At 39.9% G+C, this 18,989-nt stretch overlaps 1 protein-coding gene and 1 long non-coding RNA gene across 3 annotated transcripts in view; one reads left to right on the plus strand and one right to left on the minus strand.

The window, feature by feature from the left end:
• Positions 1-18,989, plus strand: part of LOC6045521 (homeobox protein homothorax) — a 285,128-nt gene that overhangs the window by 212,138 nt on the left and 54,001 nt on the right. For both annotated transcript variants that reach the window (XM_038249283.1, XM_038249286.1), the window contains exon 11: positions 17,181-17,257. In XM_038249283.1, coding sequence (XP_038105211.1) covers positions 17,181-17,257 — 77 coding nt within the window. The remainder of the gene's footprint in view (positions 1-17,180; positions 17,258-18,989) is intronic.
• Positions 11,367-14,046, minus strand: LOC119765441. Its single transcript, XR_005276732.1, has 2 exons — positions 13,969-14,046; positions 11,367-11,921 (listed from the first exon to the last, which is right to left on the minus strand). It is a non-coding gene; the product is annotated as an uncharacterized LOC119765441 (long non-coding RNA).

Consider the following 18,989-nt stretch of genomic DNA (forward strand, 5'->3'; position numbering starts at 1 on the left):
TGGAGCATCCTGTCCGCGGTCAGACCGCAGAACGCCTTAACCGGAAAAAAATAAGCCGACCACCACGTTTGCAGATCTGAAGTGCTTGAATTTCTACAAATTCTCCCGAAAAACGTTATTAGTAGCAGGCCTGCAAAATGTTTCCAACCCAGCGTACACATGAAGCAAACCAAAATGTCAGTTCACTGCTAGCATCTGACTGTAAGCCTACTGTGTCCGTTCAACCACTGCCGCCTGACACGTGCCGGTCGGCTGCTGGAGAATGAGAGACGTGAAAAAATGAGCTAAACTCACTCAATTCGTGTCGTATGACTGACTCGTAAAATCCTCTTTAAACACTATTTTGACTATTTTTAAACAATTGAATGGTTCTAGACTGTGCAAAACACTTAAAACAACCATAACTTATATTCAAAATTACATTTCCACACATAAATACCAACTTTTTGTGTAAAAACTTGTTTCTTTATGTGTGTGCGTGCAACGTCGAATGAGTGTTGGTCGACTACTGCCTCGCATTGCAGCTGCTCAGTGAGCTACGGTTTTGCGGTTCAGTGAATGGATCTGAAAAAATCGTGTATGCGCCGCTGATTTTCGCGTCAGGACCCCTGACATTTTCAGCTCTGATTCGTAGGATTGAATACGGACTGGTGATTTTAGTGTTTTTTAGTGTTTAAGTGAGGAAAACCGTGTTCAGGGAAACAAGTTCAGACCAATATTCTTGGAAGACCAGGAAAAAATGAAAAAATGTATTGTGTTCAGTGCAAGTTTTTAATAAATAAACACACAGATAGCTGTGTTTGCAGAATGAGAAATAGGTGTATTTTATTCCAATAAGAATTCCAATTAGAACTGAACAATGACGACCAATAACGAATTACATCAATGTAATTTTCAAATGACGTAAAATCACATTGCTGCTAACCATTTTTTTGGAATCGTGTAATTTTCAAATCTAACGTAATATTATGTTTTATTAGATGCTCCAGTTATGTGCATCTATTTGACATAATATTACACGTTTTTTTCAAAGTGTGTACAATGTTGCCCGTAAGTGTAGTAAACAATTGTTGGACTTTGGGTATTGTTTGCTCGGGGAGATTTTTAAACAAGAATTTCAAACGAATAAAGCTAGGCTCTCTATAAGTACTAAATCTTTACGGAAAAACTAAAAACATCTTCAGGATCCCTACACAGAAAAAAATGTTCATGGTAATATTACATCTGGAAAGTGGTACATCTTTTATGTCAGAAAAAATGTGTAATTTTACCTCTGAAAATGTGTAATTTTACCACTATTCTGGTATAATGTTGCATTTTCAGTCTAAATGGAGGTAAAATTACATCATAAAAGAGGTAATATTCAACCTTCTAAAATTACACCTTCCAAATTTACACTATTTTTGCTGTGTAGGACAAACTAAGAAAGTTATTAAAAAGGAATACTTCGCGTGCTAAAATTTAATCACATGTAAGATGTAATGGGAAGGGGGGGGGGGCTTTAACCTGTTGCTCACCGTATTGCTTTGCCTACATGCATGAGGAATCAATCACAGTCGACCAAAAAACATACGCTTTTTTATTGGCATTCACAGAAAAAAAAAATCATGGTAATATTACATCTGGGAAGGGGTACATCTTTTATGTCAGAAAAAAGGTGTAATTTTACCTCTGGAATTGTGTAATTTTACCACTTTTCTGGTGTAATGTAACTTTTTCAGTCTAAATTGAGGTAAAATTACATCATAAAAGAGGTAATATTCAACCTTCCAAAATTACAGCTTCCAAATTTACATTATTTTTTTCTGTGTTGTTTAAGTCGACTGGCAGACCGAGGCTACGTGACTCTTCGCCGCGTCAGAAGTCAAGCGCCCTACTGAATGCACTGACTTATCATCCCGGCCCTGCCCGCCCTTCACCCGCTGTAACTGGCCCTTTTCTTCTGGGAGGGCGTTTCCCCGCCCATCGGCAAACGCCCTCTCATTGCTCATTGGATCGCGCAGTACAGTTTTCCCATGTTTCGCGTTGCTCTCCTTGATGGACGTCGCTTGGCACACGGAGCAGCGTAATCATTATAATTTGAGGAGTATATTTCCAAAGATATAATTTACATTCTATGGACGTTTAGTGACGATAAAAGGAAGGAAAACTACACGATTTACAAATTATACAGCATTGACCTGATGGGCAAAACGGTGTTCATCGAGGGTTTTTCGGGGTTGGACTGCTTTCAATCGGCAATTTCAGTACAGGCTGGTTGAATCAACGGGTCACCAATCAGATAGAAAGGTCAACGAAGACAACAAAAAAACGTTGCTTAATCCACCTTTAGGTGGTTGGTGCTTTCCTCTCATTTATAGAGTGATTACAATCCCCTAAAGTGTCCACATGGTTTATGGATCTCCCCTAACGTGATCGCAGCACCTTAGAGGTCCTAATAAAAATTAGTGACGAGTAAAAAAAAATGGCTTCCTACAGACTTTTTGTCAAGATTATACAGACACCGCCTTTCAGGAAAATGGCATCCATCTACAAGGCTTTTTTCGTGGCGATCAGACGGGACCATTTGAGGTTATGTAAATTCAGACCATTTTTTAAAATGCTTGTAATTTTAGATAGGTAAGTCAGATCTTGAAAATTCTTAATGCACCAGAAATGTCTTCTCATATGCTTTCTAAAAATATATAACATGTGAGGCTTTCATGAAAAAACCACCCTTTTTACCATAATTTTAATTTCATATGAAACAGTTTTTTTTTACATAACTTTTTAAATACATGATAATAAATAGCAACTTAGGGAACGTTAAGACGGATCGATTAAAACCATTCCGGCCAAAATCAGTTGAGCCTGTGACAAGATATTCCAGTGACATTGATTTGGTACACATGTCTACATACAGCCAAACACACAGACATTTGCTCAGCTGGTGATTCTGAGTCGATATGTACAAATGAAGGTAGGTCTAGGAGGTCTAACTAAAAGTTCGTTTTTCGAGTGATTTTATAGCCTTTCCTCAGTAAAGTGAGGAAGGCAAAAATGATGCAAGGGGGTTTTCACTGAAAAATCTTCTCCTCCCAATTTGTAATGTATATTTTGTAATAAACTGACTAATGACTATTAAGATAGGATATGCGTACCGCTGCTCTGAGGCAGCTCCTAGAACAAACCTTGCACGTTCCATTCGTTGATAGAAAATGAGCTGCTGTGTGCAGATTGCCGGAGGCGCAAACGTACACACCGGGATTCTCCTCTCCAGCCGTGTGCGATACATCGTATGAATGGACCCCAATGTTTCTTAGGCCTACCAACCTCTACTAGTCCTAGCTGGCTGCTAACTCTATACTATCTGTTCGAGGTATTGTTTGTTCAGGCATATTGATGAGGTGCGTGTTAGGGCGTTGCAAATTTCACTCCCATCCTCGCCCACTTTTGTCATACCACTACTAACCGGTCTGCCGGTTCGTTGAACTGAGAGGAAGTAGCAATACTATCCAGAGGTACTTTTATGCACGCACAACAAAACTCCACGTATGCGTGTGTGTGTGTGTTGTCTATGCGAAAATGTTTGACTCGCCCTATGATACAATATGCTCAAATGTCTAATGATTCTAATGATATCACTTATGTGTAGTTCAACCTCCTTGCGTGTCCAACTGGGAGTTGACAGCAAACATATTCCCGGATCACCGTGCTCTAAGTCGGCCGAAAGCTCATTGGACGTGTGTACACTGCAGATATTAATGCCCACATCCAAATAATTGCAATCGTAAGAACTTGTTACAATTATTAGAATCTCAAGATCCGTCTCCTTCTCTCGATATATTCACGTTTCAAGAACATCTTCTTGGAGGCCCATCAAAGAAAACTCAAAAGTGGTTATTAGAATCCTGTACAATATCTGTCTATTGTTTTATTGAAACACGCCTAGTCCATGTTTGGGCATTGATGCGTTTGCCCTCTGTTTATAGTTAATTAACAGAGTGCAACACATATGCTAATTTAACCAGCTAAGTTGAAAGCGCTAAGAAAGCAAGTCGCACAAATCTTCGTTGGCAGAATGTTTTGTTTTAACCCCTTTCCAATAAATCAATATTCATGCGGCAATGTGTTCCCTTGACTGCCTAATCTGAAATCATTTAGAAAACTTGAACACCCAAAACTGCAGACTGGTTCACATCAATACGTTTTGTATTTTGCAAAATTTTTAGTACAAAAATAATAATCTTCAATTTTTTTTCAACTTACACTTTTTGTCAAAACCATGTTTTCACAAATCGTCAGCTGTGTGCTATCTTGTGACAACGACCATTTAGTACTATTCAAGAAAATCGATTTTTAAAGTTTGATGATAAATATTTTCAAAACTTTGAATGGTAGAGCCAAACTTTTTGAAGCAATCGGTTCGTATACTATCGCTTAACAAACGCTCCGAGTTTCAACTAATTTGGTTACACCAGTTAAAAGATACAGTAAATTATGTAAACAAAAATCTGAAAAGCACGTGTCACAAGTGTGCCTTGAAAGTAAATTTGTACTACGTGTCACAAGTGTGCACAGAATTCCCATAAAAACTAAAATAGGCTCAAATCAATAGTTTAACCGACTTAATAAGTATATTTTCAAAAACAAAAGATTGCATTGCCTTCAGAAAATGTGTATCAACATAAATTTGTGAAAAACAAGAATAATTTTCCACATTTTCCAACAACATGTATGACGTGTCACAAACGTGCACAATCATTTTGATGATGAATTGGTCTATGTCACAAGTGTGTATTGCGATATCCGGGAAACGGAAGCGAGTTTCCAAAATCGGGTTAAAGCATCTTGTAGTGTTTGTTAAGTATAGCAAAACGTCATCATTAGCTCATTTTCGACCAAAATGGTCTATGTCACAAGATAGCACACAGATGACGAAATATCAACATCATCATTTCTTCCGTCAGTTAACACAAACTTAACGTTCATAGGAGCAAGCACACGCGGCTCCCGCGGCCGTCGTGGTTGCGCACATCGCATTTAAATCACACTGTCATAAAAGTTTGAAAGATAAAGTGCTACTGCGCGTAAAAGTGCTGTGCTTCTGCGACAAACAGCAGCACACAGCAATTCTGTTTGATTTTAGATATTTGGTGATTATACACTCAAACCCCGATGGTTTGACACCAACTGTTGTCAAACGAACGGGGTCTCTTTTAGTTTGACACCCTTTTACACGGAGTTCACACACACTACCAAACGTTTGTTTTGATAGTGTGCGTGAGCGTCGTGTAAAAAGTGACAGTTCGTCACTTTTTAGTTTGACTTTGACCAACCAACGGGGTACAAACTAAAAAAGTGTCAAACGAAAAAGTGACCAACCACCGGGGGTTGAGTGTATATTACGCTATGTTTGCGCTTATTTCTGGGCTACAGACCAAGTGTCGGGCAATGGTGCCCTACTATTAAAAATAGGTGGCAGTTGAGCTTGATAAGATAAAGTAGAAGTAGGCTTCCTCGGATCGCTTTCTCACGTGAATCATAAAAACGATCTTGTTCGACCTGAACAAAATAATGCAATAAAATGGCTTCGTCTTAGATTTAGCCATTATTTCCTCGAAGAATTTTACATACGGGCAATAAAACAATTTCGGTTTCCACCTTAACAACTCCCTTTCTTACAACGTAAAAATCGCACACTGATTGCGTTCTGGAGGATATACATACATTTTTATGTTTCCTTACACTACACACACGCTCACACATTCTCAAGGGGTTGTAAACGGGGGTGAAATAATCGAAGGGAAACCCAAAATTGAACCGCATCGTATTGTTGTATTCCGCCAACTCCACCACCGACCGTCGAAGAGTGTGAGGTGTACGTTTCCATCCTTTCGATTAAGGGTTAACGACATCCAAGCAGGCGGACACGCGGAGGTTTCCCGAAACAGGTCAGCTGTAAAAGAACTTTTTCCACCCGACCCGAAAATAGCGCAAAAGGGGTGTGCAGAACAGCAGGAACTATAATAACCAAAATTGGGGGTCGGTTTCTTCAAATGCCACCTTTGGGTGTACTTTCTCTTCTCTCAAAAGAATTCTGGCAGTGTGTGTGCGTGTGTGGAGATCGCTACATTTTTTTTTCTTTCATTCTTACGAAACCCTTGCAATGCTTCTTGCCGTTGTTATTCTCGCGCTGGCAGGGTTTGCGTTGTGATTGCTCGTGCGGCTGCCACGCATGTGAATAATTTATAAATCTGTATGCAAAACATGATAAGGATTACCTTTTTATGTCTTGTTATTCAAATTTTCCGAAAATCGCGCAGTTGTCCTGTTTTACAACATTGGAATTCGTGTTTCCGTTGGCGGTTTCAATTTTGTGGTTACCACGCGCGCAGGGATATTATCATTTTTACATTAAAGCAACGTTCGAAACTTCAATACTATTTTTGCTGAAAGTGTACTAGTTTTTCAGATTTAATTTTTAAAAGCATATTTGGACCAAGCCACGTAGCCCAGTGGTAACGCTTCCGCCTCGTAAGCGGTAGATCGGGGTTCAAATCCCGGCTCGGACCAACACAACTGGTGATCTTTTCCCTTCTGGAATCGATTGCATAGTAAAGGGAAGGTAGTGCATCGTCACAAACTGGACCTTATCACGACACCTTAGAGAGGCGACCTATGGAATGTTAACATTAAGGGGTTACATACAAGTAGAAAATCACAAAATTTCATATTGCTGAAAATTTATTAAATCAACTTAAAAGATGATTTTCAAACACTCCTGAACGTTTCATGAAGGTATTTCATGATTAAACTGAGTTAGAGACGATTTAAGCTCAGAGTTTTGACATGCGCAAAGCAAACTGTCTAACTTTCTGAGCGTTTTTCTCTGAACACCAAGTTAATTTACGGGTGCCACGATATCTCGAGATGGGACAGACCAAATTGGCTGAAATTTTGGGTGAAGACTCCCAAGACATATTCCGAGTGCATGACGAAGCCCGATTTTGAAATTTTGAATTTTCAAAAAATACAAAAATCAAAAACTGGCGATTTTTGATATGAGAAACAGAAAAATATTTTTATCTTTTTTAAAAAATTTTTTTTTATGAAAATCGGTCTTCGTCATGCACACAAAACCGGTTTAACGAGTCTTCACCAAAATTTTGAGCCGATTTGGTCGAAGCAATGTTGAGATATCGTGACACCCTTTTTTTGAAACTACTAACTTCAAATAGCTATATCTCGGCAAAGCTACAACCAAATGCCTTCAAATTTGTTTTGTTAACAGGTGAAAAGTAATATCCCAAGCAACACACTTTGTCAGATAAACGTATTTCCTAACTGGTTGTATAACCGAACGGCCTCGTTACCACAACTTGTTCTACAACTCCTTTGCATTGGAAAAAGCGCACTTTTTTCTGTTGTATAACTTGCCAGAATAAGATGCAAGTTATCAGAGTAAGTTGTACAAATGTATTTGACAACACTGTGCTAGCTAACAAGAGATTCAACGAAAAAAGGGGGCGTGGTTAACGGCTGTGCTGTCAAATCAAAGCGCACACTTTAAAGGAAAGATAGATTGAAAACAGTTGTCTAACCGTTACCCAACTTACATGTAAACAAACAGTTCTTATCAGAATTTCAATCAACGACGAAGCCAATATGAATAGTATCTCTGACTATTTTGGTACGCTTGTTTCTGGCCGATTTATTTAGAAAAAAATTGAAATTGTATGAAAAAAACAATCCTTTCGCGCTCTCTAATTGTGACTCTTGTGAAACCCTCTTCATGGCGAACTTTTAGATTTTCCTTTTTTGATGAACTTCGTCTTTCCCAAGATTCGATCCGATGACTTCGAACGATTTGTTGTTATCTCCACGGCAGGTCCAGGCGCGCTTCCACATCTCTCCACGAGGCTTCATAGTAAACAAGCTGGCCTAAACGTCAATAAGAAGGCTGCTGTCAGCTTTGTTATACAGCAGTGAGCTATACAACTTAACACCAGAAAAGGCTGTCATTGGAAATTAAGTTATATAAGTTTGTTTCAAGTCAGTTTTTATAACTCCGTTATGTAACTTTGTTATAACAAACCGTTTCAACTGTCATTTCGATTACCGTACCATGGAGTAACATTGAAAATTGGTGTGATTTTAATTTGCTGTTTTCTCTATCATGAACTCCGTAAGCTGATATTTTTTTGTAGCTTTTACCGGCGATATGTTTATAAATAATCGGTCAACAATTAAAACTGTTGCAATTTTCGATAAATAAACATTATTGAAACTCTAAATATCTCACATACAAATTTACACCACCTTACAACACGCAATGTCAAGTTGAATATGTTTGTTGAATATCAGTTATATAACCTATTCTCCGATAACATTTGTGTAACAAAGCAAGAAAACCTAAGGTTATTTATAGAATGGTTGGCCACGCCCATTTTTCAGAAGATGCCGTCACATGACAATGTTAGATAAGCAGTGAAACAAACAGTGAAATATTATTCTTATTTAACAAACTGTTTTCGAGGAAAACATTGCAGATGAGGGAACAGCATCTTGGCATATCAGCATTTTGACGTTTAATTACAGCTCATAGAAAGCGTTTTCAACTGAAATCAAGTGATAAATACCTCAAACGGAAGTGAGCAAGCAAGTTTCTATCGAAAGTGTTCCAAAATAAGTTGTTCAAACAGTGTAAATCAGCAAATTGTATGGAGTTAGGAGCGAGTTCTAAACCTCCCAAATAGGTGAGAATTTTTCCTATGTTGTGTTTTAAAGTTGGATAAGAGTGAAGTTGACTGTGTTTTAACACTTTTGTGGCACAAAACACGATTGTTACATAAGTCAGTTATACAAGCAGTGAAACAAACTGTTATTTAAGTTATGTTCGGATTTTTTCTCGTATGTTTATCAAAAACAATTGTCTAACTGTTATTCAACAGTCGACAAGTTATGAGTGCAACTTGGGATTTTAATGCCCTGAAAACAGATTTTAAAAAAAGTTTAAGTGTGTGCTAAAACCCACCTCTGACATTTTTGCCGATTTACATGTATGTAACCCTTAACTTTAACATTGTTAACATTAAGTTGAGAATGAAACTGCCACTGAATCCGCTTTGTAAATGCCGGCCCCGATACTCTTCAAGGGTGTTCCCCTCAGGAACTGGGAAAGATTTACTTTATATTTATATTGAATACCACGAATCTTCTTTGAACAACAATAATCATAATAGTTGGATGGAGACCCAAGGTTACTTGAACCTTGGGCCTGGGTTCGATCCCAGACGGTCCCTGTGGCATTTTTCGAGACGAAAATTGTCTGATCACGCCTTCCGTCGGACGGGGAAGTAAATGTTGGTCCCGGTCTAACCTTAGAGGTTAGGTCGTTAGCTCAGTCCAGGTGTAGGAGTCGTCTCCCTGGGTCCTGCCTCGGTGGAGTCGATGGTAGGCAATTGGACTAACAATCAAGACTTCGGACACTAAGTTTCGAGTAGAAATCTCGTAATCGAGAAAGCCAAGGCAATGCTGTAGAGCGAATAATTTGATTATGACTTAAGCAATACCCGAGCAGACGGAAATAACGTGGGAATAACATTTTTTGTTATTTGAAAATACTAGGCCAATTACATTTTATGTTATTTATAACAAGATTTGTTATTCGCCGTTATGATTTTTTGTTATTGGATTGTTATTGTAATAACAGACTAATAACATTTTGCGTTATTCTTCGAACAAATCTTTGTTATTCTTTTTTGTTATTTTAAGAACTAATCCGATCATCCCAATAACAGTTGGAGCTATTCTTCCATCACAAAAAATGTTATTCCCAAGTTGTTTTGACTTTCAACCAACATCTGACCAATAACAAATTTGGTTATGATAACATAAACTGTTATTAGACTCTTATGCAAAAATAGATTTTGCAAGAATATTCCATAACATTTTTTGTTATTTTAACAGTATTTGTTATTGAAATGGCATGAATTTTGTTATTACCGTCTACCCGGGTACATGACCTTCTGACACAGCGAGCGTAGCGACAAATCGTGATGTTTCCGATTTATATAATGAATTATATTTTGCACCGTGGACTATATAAAAAAATACATATTTTTGCTATAACCATTCAAGCTCCCAATATTGCGAAAATAAAAGTGGCAATAAATTCTTATTGATCATAACACAACTATACTTTCTAAATAGTCCCCAGAATGTTATTTTTATGGCTCATTTGAAAAATTCAATACAATTGTCTTTTGAAATCTCTTTGTGAACTAACTGAAATTTTTGCATGATCAATCTATCTGACAAACCTTCTCAGTACTTGGTATGCTTTGTTAAAAAAGTGTGTCCATTCAAAAAACTTTGTCCCCAGCAGCAGATAAAAGATTGGTTTAAATTTTAACCGAAAACAACATTTATCGGCTTCGGGACCATTTCAGTAAACCCACTGGAAACTTTTAATTTTTCCGCTCAGCGATTAGTGAAACAATTTGATATCCTTTTTTATTAATTTTAATGTGCCATTAGTAATTACACTTTAATTAACTGGTAGACAAAACCCTCATTTCCCCCTCCGGTCGGAACTGCTCTGATCATTTGGGGCCGAATTCCAAGAAGGTGGCCCCCCCATTGGGCACGGTTGGGACAGCGGCGTCGGCGTCGGCGTCGTCGTCGGCTGCTGCTGAATAAACATGAATTGCTCTTTGAGGATGGAAATGGTTACGTTTTAATTTCGTACTTGTGCTGCGAAGGAGGGTTAGTGGGGCTAGAGCTGCGCAGCAAATTAAAATCGCACTTTTGGACATATTATCTGAAGAAGCAAAGAAAGTATCAGGATTCGGGAGAAAAAAAGTGGTGTTAGCTTATCCGCGTGGAGACTTTTTTATGCAAATATAAGAGGAAACAAAATTAATTGAAATTCTTTGATTCATGTGAAGCGATGGTAAGCATTTTCAGCCGGTAAACTGATTTCCTTAGCAAGTGATAAGGAATATTGCTTATATTATTTACATTCCTAGAATATAGTAGAAAACGTTGAAAATTTAAAATCAAAGACAAATATAAGCGGATATCAGTACCCGTATCAGTTGCATCCATGCATTTGGAAATTCCATCTGTTGTGGCCGGTATCACGCTGCATAAAAACAGTAAAATAAGTTACCCGAAATGAGTGGTGGAAACACATCATCCACCTCAATTCTCCTGAAAAATAAAAAGCAACATTCCCCACATTTGTTTTCATTGAGGCAGCAGAAGGGGATTGCGGGAATGAGTGAAATGTGCATACAGAACGTGTGTGTTCTGCATGAATGTTTGTGTTTTTTCATTGAATTTTCCGGATATGCATGCTGAATGATTGCTCACTGGCTGCGTTTATTTTTTCCGTTATTTTCCGTATATTTATTTATGTATATAAAATTGCAACAATAGTAATTACACACACACTCTCTCTCTGGTGGAAAACCAATATTAATATGAACAGTGTACCGTCGGTTTTTTTCGGGCGTGCAAACTTGAAAAGCATAAAAATATGTATCTATCGCGGCTTTTAAGCGGCAACTATTATACATTTTTGACATGTCATTTATTTTCTGGTTTTGGTATTTATTTTTGATATATGTTTGTTTCCTCCTGCTTTCATGCATATTTTATTTGCTTTCAATTTCTGCTATCTCCCAGAAGAAGGGGTGTTTGATTTTTGCAATGTGCAATGGTGCCAGCTTGTATAAGATTAGTGCATTTATTTTGAGAACTGGATGTGTGCCCCAAAACTGTTGGTTGAACAGTGTCTTGATGTCAATTTCGATGATATCTACAGTGTTTTATCATCCTAATGCTGTATGAAATAATACGCAATGTTATCGCTGGATCACCGGACTTGCTACAATCCGGCAAAGTCACGTACATGCCAAGTTGTGCAAACAGAGCTGAAAGTAGAAAGGTACCCTGATTAGAGAAAACCGCGTCTTGTTTGTTTTTTCGCCGAGCCGTTTTCCCCCAAACCCACCAACTTTTCTGCCCAAACAGAGAGCAGAAACTGCGACACCAACCCGCCAAAAAAGACCGCACACAGCAGCAAAACAAACTGTTTACCCGTCATTTATAATTTAAACTAATTAAATGAACGATTAGTATTGCGATATGATACGAGAAGCAAAGAGTGTCTAAATACTGCCAGACAGTGTCGATTTGAATTACAAAATAAATTGGCACCTGTAGCAGCAAACACTACGCTTCCAGCACACACACAATCGAGCACACGTCAAAGCGAGGAATATCTATCCCAGATAGCCTACCCGAGCAGTCCAAAGATAAACATCAAATTATAATAAAGGAAATTATCGGCCACAAACAGTTTGGCCCTGCTGTGACTGCAGAGCTGCATTCCTGCATTTGGACTTGGTTCACAATGGCAAAAACGAAACGAAACTATTGGCACTACGCCCCGGGGCATGGCCTTCCTCTAATGTGGGATTTCTGCTCCAGCGCCTCTGACGAGACAGGAGAAACCGGGACCGACGTTTTACTTCACCATCCGATAGAAGCTCAGTGGATAAGGCGGGAATCGAACCCGCGTCTCATAGCATCATCGGGATCGGCAGCCGAAGCCGCTACCCCTGCGCCACGAGACCCACAATGTTCACAATGGCACTCTGTTTTATTTCGTCCCACTTCCGAATAATTAACTGCCATTTTTACATACCTTGATTGTTGAGGCAATTGGGTCCTTAAGCCCTATGAAATTTTTAATGTACAACGGTAAAAAACACAGAGGGCCTCGTGGCGCGGTGGTTAGCGGATTCGGCTGCCAATCCCTAAGTTGCTTGTACTCAGAAAAATAAGCTATACCGTTGTGAACAATAACATCACAACATTTAAGCTTAATTTTAGGTCACAATTGTAAGACTCTTTTTACACATTAGATTCCATCCACCCCGGGATTTAAACTGACGACCTTTGGATTGTTAGCCCAACGCAACTCCACCGAGACAGAACCCAGGGAGAGGACTCCTACACCTGGACTGAGCTAACGACCTAACCTCTAGCTTAAACCGGTGCCAACATTTCTCAGTTAACTCAATCGGAATTCTGAAACAGAATACGTAAACGTTTTGAATTGAATTCCATTTCAGAATACAATTTTTTTTATTCTTTAATTATTTTTATTAGGTGCTGTGGCCAGGTTGGGACCGAGGATCAGTGAAAACATACATAATAAAAAACAAAAACAACTTCTTAAATTCCATACTTGGAGATCATGTAACTGACGAGGATTACTTGGTCCTAGCGGGTCTTGCAGGTCTTGAACCTACCGATGTACTCGGAGAAAATCCCCCAAAGCTCAGCCGAACTGTAGAGTACCTCTCCGGCTTCCTTCTCCGTGGCTCCACCGTCTCGGCAGCCACCTTGGCTGCTTCCTGCGGGTCGAGGGCGATCCTTCGATTTTTCGAAGGATCGCCCTTCGCACTCGTCCGTCTTGTGGAGACCCCCACAGTAGTTGCACCTCCCCTTGAGGTGACAGTTCCTGGTTCCATGACCCAGCTGCAAGCAGTTCCTGCACTGGGTCACGTTCGGTCGCTTGTTCCGGTAGGCCTCCCACCGGATGTGAAATCTCCTCAAGCGCTTGATTTCACTCAGCTGCTTGAGGTTGGTGTGCCCTTGGGGAACGTAACAATGTACGGGGTTTCCTCTGACGAGGCGAACTCTCCCTTTCTCTTGATGGCGTGCACCTCCACAGCATCCAAGTTGTGCGATTCCTCTAGATTCTTCATGACGTATTCAGACACTACAAAAAAAAAGTGTAATTTTCGGTTATATTATATGCACAATAGCATACTAAGGACAATGCGTACATTTAAATGGTGAATCGTTGATTCTGGAGACACCGGACGTCGATCCAATGCGCACCTTGGGGACAGAATGGACAACTCTAATTCCTTCTGGAATTTGTTCCTTAGACCATCCCCTACACACCTGTCTTTATTCCGAGTGAATCCATGTTGTCCCCAGACCTGTAGAAACTGCAGAAAAAACAACCGCTGTGTCCGGCTGTCACACGAAAACTGCTCAGAATACCATTGGTCAGGACAATTTTCAGCTTGGATAATTTCACCGTTTAGCGAAACTTTACTGTCATCTCACAGGCCCCCAGTCACATCGTCATCGTTGGTGGTTAAACTTTGAGCAATATCGAAGGCACTAATATTAATTGTATTAAAATGAACATTTTATAACATGTGTCCATGACATTAAGGAATTGACTTCCATTAGAAAGCGACATTATTGTGCAGGTTTTACGCTCCATCGTTGTGTCACATTCACGTTACACAGTTCGTCGTTTGTGACCACATCTAGGTTCTCGACACACACACATGATCAGTCCCTATTCGAGAGCCACTGTGGACGGTGGACCAGCAGTCGACCTTTCTGATTGACATGAGGCATTTATTGAAGTCTTCTCTAATATTTATTGAACATTCGGCCGGGACCGACTGCAATGGTAGGAAGACGCTTTCATCCCCCTCTAAACCCCATCCATCAGCCAGCACGCCCTCAGACGCCTAAAATTTGCCAAACGACTCAATCCATTCCCGATGGTAGTGGCCTCGCCGTGCAGGCATTAGAGACTGTCACAAATTGACGATGAATTTTCGCTTTAATTATTTTCAAACACTTCGTTCTTCTTGTGTTCTCTAAAATGTATCCATTTGGGCAAATTTCGAATGTCTGTTTTTGCATTTCTGCTGGTGCTGAAACATCACTTTATGACACGTGCTGCTACCCTGTCGCGTTGTGTCGTGCGGGATTAGAACACTGATCGTACCTACTATGCACAGGGTCGACTACCATCATGACCGGAGCATCCGCCAATTGAACGGATTCAACCTTTGGACCTCAAAAGTTCATGTGGCACGGAATGCACCCGGTAGAAATAACACTGACCTACAAAAAAATACAAAAATGACTGCGCAGGCCAGGGATGCCAGATACACAGATTTGTCTGTGTTTCACAGACTTTTGAGCTTGTGCCAGACATTTTTTGAGGTGCACAGACTTTTAAAAAACTTCATTTAATTAATATTTTGTAATCTTTTTTGTCGAAACTTATTTCTTTAGACTTCAAATGCTTAAAAACGCGATTTCTGATAGATTTCAATGACTGTAAATTTATATATTTGAATTTTAGACAAATGCACAGACATACACAGACTTTTTTACAGACATTTTAAAAAAAACCAATTGGGGTCCCCAGAATCACGTGCATTTTGAATCTTTCAAAAATAGTTTGTCTGAGCCGAATGGTTTTTCTCCAAAGTTTGTATGGAAAATTAGAGCGGTTCGTCGCTCTTCCTTACAACCCAAAAATTGCATGCAATATGTAGGAGAATCGAACCACACTAATTCTCCATACAAACTTTGGAGAAAAACCATTCGGCCCAGACAAACTATTTTTTTAAAAATCAAAATGCACGTGATTCTGGGGACCCCAAACTTTATGCTTCCCCTCGAGTTGAGTCTGTGCAGAAATGTTGTTGGTCAGTGTAATTCACAATTACTACTTTACATGCTAGCACACTGGCCTCACCAGCAACGGATGCCGGAGGACGAAACCATCAGCGCTCTCTTCGTCAGTCGGGTAGATTCGACTGAGCCGAAGAGTTGCATTGATATCGTCCGTCCCAGGACGCGCTGTTATTAACAGAGCTGATCACTTTTACACTGCTTACCGTGACTATACGCAGTTGACTGACGGGAAAACATTTTGTATTATGGATGAGAACTGACAACTGTGCATGTGGTTTCAATTTTCAAATTAATTTTATTACAGTTTGGAAAGATACTTGCATCAAACAAAATTATTTGAGCGGTGAAAAGATTCATCTTGAAGCTATTCACCGATACAGGACCCAGGAGACGACTTCTACACATGAACTGAGCTAACGACCTTTTTTTAGGTTAGTCCGGGGCCAACATTTACTTCCCCGTCCGAAGGAAGGCGTGATCAGACAAATCTCGTCTCGAAAAATGCCACCGGGGCTGTCTGGGATCGAACCCAGGCCGACTGGGTGAGAGGCAATCATGCTTAACCCTACACCACTTTCCCTCCCTCCTTCACTCCTACATCTACTACCCAAAATGTACCGACAACGATTCTGATTCTTCTTAGTTCACAAAATATGCCCAACATTCAAAATGACGAATTAAAGTTATCCTGAAATGTCAACCTCTTCTAAAACTAACTACGGCTCCCCAGCCCCAATCATCCATGTTTTACAAGGTTAAATTCAAAAGTAAATGTCTTGAATCTTAACATACAAGAAATAGAAAAAGTCAGTCAAAAATAAAACAACGCTAAAATTCTAGTTATTTACTAGAAACAACGAAGATCAACTGGGACAGCCTCCGAGACTCAAACGATGCGGTTAAATTTATTTCCGCCAGATGTGGGTGTTTTATTGTTGCGCAAATATACACTTCCGAAAAACACAAACAAATGAAAACACAAGTCGCCATCATCAGCCATCGACCAACCAACCAACAAATGTTTCGCTCAAAAAGAAAGAAAAGTGCACAAAGAGTGCGATGCGAGAACAATGGGCCTGTCAAGTCAATGGCGAAATGCTACCCTTATTTTGCAAATCCTTGCCTGAAACGTTGATTATGCCAGCGGAGTAGAACAAATCATCATCAGCTCACACGTCTTACTCGTCGTCGTCGTCGTCGTCGTCTACCGCATGGCCTGCTCGGTTTTCATTTTTTGGAAGTTCTGCAAGGTTAGTTCTGGCTGAATGCATACAAAAAAGCGACCACATCAGCACCGGGCACATACAAAAAGCTGCTAAAGAGTAGACATTGAGTGCGAGATAGACGTAAGACATTCGAACAAAATATGCTTGTCAATCATTCTTCACATTTTCACTACTCCGGCACACACGGTTTCGTTTTTTCCCTTCTCTGGTACCGGAACTGCTCCGGATTGGTGGCGTCAAAGTGCATGTACTCACACAGCGTACCACAATAATTGTTCAAATATTTTTTATTATGACAAAGTTATTCTGGGCTCCCACCCGGCGAGCAGTGGCGGCTTCCATTGTTATTTTGGCACGTGGCCAAAATAATAATGTTTTCATTGCAAAATAACAAACAACTTATTCCTGATGTGTTTTTTCTCGTACTCGTTTCAGCACCCCTACCCCTCAGAAGACCAGAAAAAGCAGTTAGCGCAAGATACGGGACTGACGATATTACAAGTTAATAATTGGTAAGTGCATACTGTGATTTGCATCATTCTGGACTCACCTTATCAATAGTTTGATGCAGCATCTGTGAATAATTTGATTGTTCTTATAACCATTACCTAGCAAGGATCGTTTCAACTTATTTACCTATAGTTTTTAACATATATCTATTCAAATTTATCGATACCGAGGCTGCCATTTAACCATTAGTGTGATTGCATTCTAAAAACCCTAAATTTCAAATCATTTTGTACGATTCTAAACCGATTAAAGCTGGCAGCTGCTATCAATGGTGACCATTCGGATCGATTCTTGGACCTTTCCAGTCGATTTGGGGTTCCTTTATCAAATTAGAAGAGATACGCTCGGCAAATCTATCATACGCCATTAATGAAACTTCGATATGGATCCATAGACACGGTACTGCTAATGCTAATGAGATGCTCGGTCCATATTGTGTGGTCTCGTGGCTTTTAGCTGCACTGACCGACCGGCACTTTCCAATGAGCGTTAAACCGTGTAGCACAACAAAATTTCATTTTGGAGCTTTTATACCAATTAGTGTTGGCAAAAGAACAATTTTAACGCATCATACACAGAGGAGGTAAACTCTCTCTCACAGGAAGACTGGAGGAAAGGTTCATTTCATTTCTTTCCGCTTCGCTCTCCATGGTGGTACGCCACGCCGCGCTACGAAAGATCCCGAAATTCAATCAGTATCGCACTGATACGGATTTATTGTAGAAAAGCGTATCCACGGCGAGCAATAAATTCTCATAAATCATGGTCTTATATTATTTGATACTCAAGCTAATCCAATTTACACCTCTCAACTTGATCAAAATTTATTTCATTCGGTGTGCCGTGAAATCTGGCGCGAAGAAAAGGTTTTCCGAATCATACACTTGCGCGCTGACAAGTGTGTCCGATGCTTTTCAGGATTCGTTCGAAATAATGAAAACTTCGTGGCCGAAAGACCAGCAAGAAAACACGCGCTCTCCATCTCTCTGACATCCGGAGCCAATTGTGAACATGGAATCGCTTCCATCCAAGCACAAATTATGTCACCGAAACATTCAAAGTGAAAACTAAAACAGCACTCACCCCTACACTCCTAACAAACACAATATTCCTATGTTACAACTTGAATCCTTTCTGTCAATTCAATCCAAGGTCTCTCCGTTTCCGTTGCTATCGGGAAAAGGAAAATATTAAAAATATGATAAACGAGATTTGATTATTATTTTCAACAAGGTTTATTGTGTACGCTACCGTGCTACATTCGGAAATCCTTATGTTGTGCTACGGTATGTGCCCGTGTCCCCAGAAGCTTTCAGAGATCAGGGAGGAAGAAAGTGGTTGACTGCCAATTTCGAACCGAAAGGAAATGGTAACAACATACAAGAACGCCGGGGTGAAATCGCACCTTTAGCATCAATATCGAGCGCGGGTGGCAGCAGCCAATTTTCCTGTACATTTCTTTTCCACATATATTTCGTTCTGGAACCATCCCATCTCAGTTTTTTTTCTACTCCTTCCGATTTCTTCAGAAGCCCCCTCCAACACCCTGGACCATATCCCACCTTAACCGGTCGGTGCTTGCTCACAGATCATCACAGTAGGCTGGAACTTTCCTTGGGCCCCTTGATTTTCCGCTTGGATCCGTTCTTACCCCACATTGAGATGATGGCCGGAATGTTTGTTACCGGAATCTCGGGATCCGAAAGGTAGCATCACCGGCAGACTCCCATTTGG

Source organism: Culex quinquefasciatus, chromosome 1, assembly GCF_015732765.1.
Source record: "Culex quinquefasciatus strain JHB chromosome 1, VPISU_Cqui_1.0_pri_paternal, whole genome shotgun sequence".
Classification (NCBI taxonomy): Eukaryota; Metazoa; Arthropoda; class Insecta; order Diptera; family Culicidae; genus Culex; species Culex quinquefasciatus.